The sequence below is a fragment of the Aegilops tauschii genome, chromosome 3 (genome assembly GCF_002575655.3).
Source record: "Aegilops tauschii subsp. strangulata cultivar AL8/78 chromosome 3, Aet v6.0, whole genome shotgun sequence".
Lineage (NCBI taxonomy): Eukaryota > Viridiplantae > Streptophyta > Magnoliopsida > Poales > Poaceae > Aegilops > Aegilops tauschii.
The window spans coordinates 472,395,663-472,401,657 of NC_053037.3; the positions used below are offsets into that span (position 1 = coordinate 472,395,663).

Genomic DNA, 5,995 nt, shown 5'->3' on the forward strand with positions numbered 1-5,995 from the left:
AATCAGCGTAGGGCCAATGTCGCCTGCGGTGGTCAGGGTAGATGAAATGGTCGGAGAAGATGATGACGACGTTGGCGACGAGGTGTTTGCTAGACGAAGACGAAGAGGTGGAAGGCGACAGAGGCGATCAGCAACGGCAAGTGGAAGCGGGGCGTCAGATAGCTAGCTATCAAAGCCTCCGACGTGTCGTCGACCTGTGGAGGGACACGGAGCTGCTGTTGCAAACTGACCAGGTAAAGCTTCTTTTAACCGCTGCCGTTGCAGCGATCGATCGCGGTGTGCATGTTGGTTGGACGGCGCGCGCCGGGGCGACCACACATCGTCCACTCCGAGTCGAAATAACGGAGCACGGCTGCCATTGCAATTGCGCGTAGTTTCAGCCCGGAATGATTTGCCCGAAAAGCGCCCGGCGCCCACGGCCGGCGAAAGCGAAAAGCGCGGCGGTGCAGTGCGGTGCGGATCGCTCTCCGACATGCCCCCAAACAGAGCCCGGCACCAAGAAATAATAATGAGCCGAATGCGGAGGCCGGAGGGTGACCGGAGCTAGCTAGCTATGACGAGTGCGGTGCACTATGGAGGCGTAGGTTTCTCTGAACCGTCGCCGCGTTCTGCTATAAACAAAGGGTGCATTATTGGCTAGTGGTGGTGCATCTCGATGGAAGCTTCAGTTCAGATGATAGCTGCCCCGGGTACGAACGAGCTATTGAGAGGGCAGGGCAGTGGGACTTGTGTGATCTGCGCTTTGTTTTCTCGTCTTCCTGCGTTGCTGACCACGTGTCGTCTGGGCGTCTGCTGATGGTTGGCTGGCTGATAGGTTTTCGGCCTCTTTCTTACCCCTTAGATTCCTGCGTTAACGTGCAGATGGCGTCTCTGCTTTCTCGCTGCGAGCGTTTTACGCTGTCCCAGCATATGGTTATTTCTTCCCAAATTTTCCTTGGACCCCTCTGATTTTTTCCCTAAAGGAATCAGATCAAATTTTATATTTGAATCAAATTCAAAACTAAGGGGAGTAATTAGAATAGTCTCAGTGGAATTTTTCCAAAAGATTTTAAATGAGTTTGATTTGTGAATCAAATACAAATGAAAAGAAAAAAGTAAAACACAAAGAAAATAAAAGAAAAATGGGCAAAGGCCTAGCAGTCACGGGAGCCCATCACTGTAGGAGCAGGCCATGACGGCCCACAGCTCACCTTAGCTCCTCAAAGGGGTACGCCCGCACACTACGGGAGCAACTCGAGCGCTCCTTCGGAAGCCTCGCAACGATCAACGCCACTTCGCGCGCTCTCAGCCATTCGCCACGTGTCGCGTTCTGGACGCTTCCTCCGGATTTTTTTATTTTTCCGCACGCGTTTTCGGCTTTTTAAATGGTTTTTTCCGGGTTTTATCGACGTTTTGGTTTTCCCCCGGTCTTCCTTAGCTTTTCGATTAAAAAAATTGAAAAAAAAAATTGCGCGAAAAAACGCGTTTTTTTTCTTTCGTGAAAGTCACGGTTTTTCTTACGCGAGAGGCACGGTTGTGCTTTCGCGAGAGTCACGGCCGTGCCTTTCGGAAACGAAAAAACGTGTTTTCTATTTTTTTTTCTTTCGCGAGAGTCACGGTTTTGCTTCCGCGAGAGGCACGGTTGTGCTTTTACGAGAGTCACGGTCGTGCCTCTCGAAAAGGGAAAAATAAAACGCGCTTTCTGTTTTTTTTTCTTTCGCGAGAGTCACGGTTTTGCTTCCGCGAGAGGCACGGTTGTGCTTTCGCGAGAGTCACAGTCGTGCCTCTCGAAAAGGGAAAAATAAAACGCGTTTTATGTTTTTTTTTCGCGAGAGTCACGGTTTTACTTCCGCGAGAGGCACGGTTGTGCTTTCGCGAGAGTCACGGCCGTACCTCTCGGAAAGAAAAAAATGCGCATTTTTTTGTTTTTTTTTCTTTCGCGAGAGTCACGGTTTTGCTTTCGCGAGAGGCACGGGCCACTTCTCGCGATCTAGGAAAGTGAAGTGTTCTTTGCAACGAGTACTCCTTAATTAATGATTTCGGCACACTAATCTAAATAGCAGTGATCGACCAAATTGTATCACTGACGCGCAAGTGGCCGGTTAGTGCTAATAATGACGTCTTCATCACATACTGCCTAGTTGGCCCGTCATTGATAACTATCAATAGAACTAGAGAAATAGGGATATCAGTGACTGTCCACTGTATGGCACAAACTACACATGCAACACACAAGAAGCACATATAAACATTGTATTTTCATCCAAAATTATTTTTGAGCACATGAACATTTTTGGAAATCATGGATTTTTTTTCAAATTCTATGAACCTTTTTTAGAATTTCATAAAAAGTTACAAGTAAAGAAAGAAAATTAAATAAATAAATACAGGCAGCACATGCCCCTCACTGAGCTGATCCAAATCGCACAGATGGTGTGCGATTGGTTACCTGGCGCGGGAGTGGCTATGTGCCGCTTGCTGCTAGGCAGACGACTACCGTCGGCGCTGATGGTGGGCCGGTCCAGTAGGACGTGGCTCATCATGTTGACATAATTCAATTATTTTTCTATTTTTTACTTTTATTTATATTTCAAATGCATATATTTCAAAAACTTAAATTTACTTAATATTTTAAAACCATGAATTTAAAAAATGTTGATAACTTCCAAAAAAATGTTCATTACGATGAAGAAATATTTACGCGTTTAAAAAATAAATATATTCAATTTTCAAAAAATGTGTATACAATTTTGTAAAATATTTTATTAATTTAAATATTGTTTGTACCATCGCAAAATGTATGTGACATTTTATGGAAAATATTCCCGCGTTTCAAGAAAAATGTTCACGACATTTTATAGAAAATAATCAACTGTTTCCAATAAATATCGTAAAAAATTAATACAATGTAAATTTCTTTGTGTAGTTTAATTTTATTTATTTCCATTAAAAAATTACAACGTGTCTTTGGAACATGTTAACATGTATTCGAAGAAGTATTCAAAACATGTATTTAAAAATGTGCGTCATGCATTGAAAACTATCGAATGTGTTTCACATGTGCTCTAGAAATATATTTGTGTACTGAAAAAAAATATGGACATGTGTTAAAAAATGAAAACCGATAAAAAACAACAAAGGAAAGCAAAAAGAATCAAAGAAAACGAAGAAAACTCCAAAAAGATATCGAAGTATAAGGAGTAAAGAAAGTAAATCCGAAAAACCAATAAAGAAACAAACCAGAGCAAAATGAAGAAAACAAATCCGAGAAAATCGGCGAAAAAAGAAAGAAAAAAACCCCAAAGAAAACCTGAGTAGAGCAAACCTACAGCGTGTAGCGAGCAACCGTGGTAATGGGCCGTCCGTTAGTCATAGCCCGTAGGCGACTAGGAATCAGTACGGGATTCCTTAAACAGAAAGGATCGACGAGCGACATATAAGGCCACGGCCCACGGGTGAAAAAGGGTGCCGCGTTAGGATTTCAACTTTTGTGAAGATCGAGCCCTACCTCGTCTTCAATCGGAAATCCCTCTTCGCCGCGCCGCCGCCCTAAATTCCACCACGCAAACACCGGCAATGGCATCGTCGCAGAGGGCAATTACCACGACTTCATCGAGGTCCAGCCTAGGGACCGCACGGGGAGGGCACGCGTTCGAGATATCTGGGTACAGCCAGCACAAGGGCCTTGGCATAGGCGAATCCGTCCGCTCCGCCACCTTCACTGTCGGCAGCTGCGAGTGGTCCATCGTCTTCTACCCCGACGGAGAAATGTATGAACACCAAGAATACGTCTCGGTCTTTCTTGAGCTACTGACGTTGGAGGCCGACGTAAGGGCGGGCTTCGACATGAGTCTGGTCGTCCCGTCGGACCCGGCCACCACCAAGTTGATCCATCGGGTGGCTCCGATGTTTTTCGGCCACATACAACCCGACTGGGGGCTTCCCAAGTTCATGAAGAGGGCAGTCTTGGAATCATCACCGTACCTGGAGGATGACCGCCTCGTGATCAAGTGCGAGGTCACTGTCGTCAGGCAACCACAGGTGGAGGAGACCTCGCCGGACTTCGAGGTCCAGGTGCCGCCGTCTGATCTGTACGACAATCTTGGGAAACTCTTAGAATCAGGGGAGGAAGCAGATGTAATTTTCAAGGTTAAAAGGGAGTCTTTTTCTGCCCACAAGATTGTGCTTGCAATGCGGTCGCCGGTGTTCAAGGTGGAGCTTTATGGGCCGATGAGCGACAAAAGAACAGGGAGGATAACCGTCAAGGATATGCAGCCTGCTGTATTCAAGGCGTTGCTTCAGTTTATCTACACTGATTCGTTGCCTTCCATGCTTGACCTCTGCGACAATGACCAGAAAGAAATGGTCAAGCATTTGCTTGTGGCTGCAGATAAGTATGCCATGGAAAGACTGAAGCTAATCTGCGAAGGCATTCTTTGCAGGAGTCTCGACGTTGATTCTGTGGCGACGACATTAGCTCTGGCTGACCAGCATCATTGCGGCAATCTCAAAAATGCTTGTGTCCAATTTATCCTCACGGCGAATAGAATGGATGCTGTGCTGGCAAGCAAAGGCTACACACACCTTAAACGATCTTGTCCTTCTGTCATAGTTGATATCTTTGAGAGGGCAACTAAGTCTCGCAAGATTCTGTAAGCTCATGTTGGGTTATCTGGATGTAGTTATCTTACATATGACTTGGTAGTACGTAGCCACCTGAAACCAACTCTCCTTATCCTCTGGTTATCGGAGATCTTTTGGAAACTCGTGTCTTGGATGTAATGATGAATCACCTTATATGTACTCCTGTTTCTCTAATATCACATGTTTCTCTAAGATTGATCTGGGTTAATAATACATTAGGTTTTACAATTTTGATCATAATTGTTCATTCCCTTTGGCAAAGCAGTTAATAATTACTTCTTTTTGTTGTGGAAGCGTGGAGCATTAGGAAATAGAACATCAATAATGCTTTGATTGCCTAAATGATGTTGGGATTATTAACCATAAACGTTATGCCATACACAAGAAGGTTTATATACTTTCGTCTTTTTTGTTCATTATCATCTTTATTTATTTATAAGATCATGAACCGTATATAACTTGAGTAAACAAGCAATTTGTCTTACACCCCAAGTGACCATAGCCCAGAGATTCCCACAATGCCCAAATTTATTTATTGTCAGTATTTAGGCTCTTGCTACCTGTATATATACCAGAGAATGGGTAGTTATGAAATGAGCAAAATCATGGCCTCTTTTTTGGTGTGCAAAAATCTGAACAACCAACATATGATGGTGAAAACTGAACAATATTAGATCATGGTGATTTGTGAATCAGGGCAGTCAACCACTGTTAGTCATACAGCATGCATGCTGTGCACACGTCAGTGGCATCTTTTCTGACTCCCAAGTCCCAAGGTGGGTAAAGTTATTTATTCTTAATATCCAATGTAGAAACATATACTCCTACCTCCTTTTGTACAAGCCTTTAATTATAGTAAGTAAATATAGTAAATAACTAAATCTGATACTCCTACATATATCTGTTTAGTCACTCGGCTCAACCTCTCTAATTATCCATAATCATCCCACAAGGCTACTAGCGGAAGGTGAGAGTTATGATGTTTTTCAGCTATAGGCTGTCTTATAACAGCCATCCCATAAAGTATATATCTACTAATGCGATTTCCCATTCATTCTGAAGAGCATATTTACGGCTTCGAGATATCTTTCAGTTTGCATCAAATATCAAAATAATGGGTAATCAGCCAGTCTGGTACCAATCAAAATTTACTATGGCCGCAGCCACATTTTTTAAAATAACCCTGCGATACATTGTCGAAGGAAGATAACATGATAGCTCGCAATAAATTCTGAATTACCCTCAACATAACAAATTTTCTTACTATTGTGAAACATCTTGTTCTTAATTTTTCACGCTGCTTGTTCTTGGAGGTCATGCCATGCGTATTACTACAGATAAAGCCCCCACCTGTCATTTTTCACCTTTAAAC

General features: G+C 43.5%; 1 protein-coding gene across 1 annotated transcript; it reads left to right on the forward strand.

Annotated features, from left to right (window-relative positions):
* The first annotated feature begins 3,555 nt into the window (after window positions 1-3,555).
* On the forward strand, window positions 3,556-4,635 carry LOC109751488 (BTB/POZ and MATH domain-containing protein 1-like). The gene has a single exon (XM_020310369.1). The coding sequence runs from the start codon at window positions 3,556-3,558 to the stop codon at window positions 4,633-4,635; it is 1,080 nt and encodes a 359-aa protein (XP_020165958.1).
* Window positions 4,636-5,995: the final 1,360 nt, after the last annotated feature.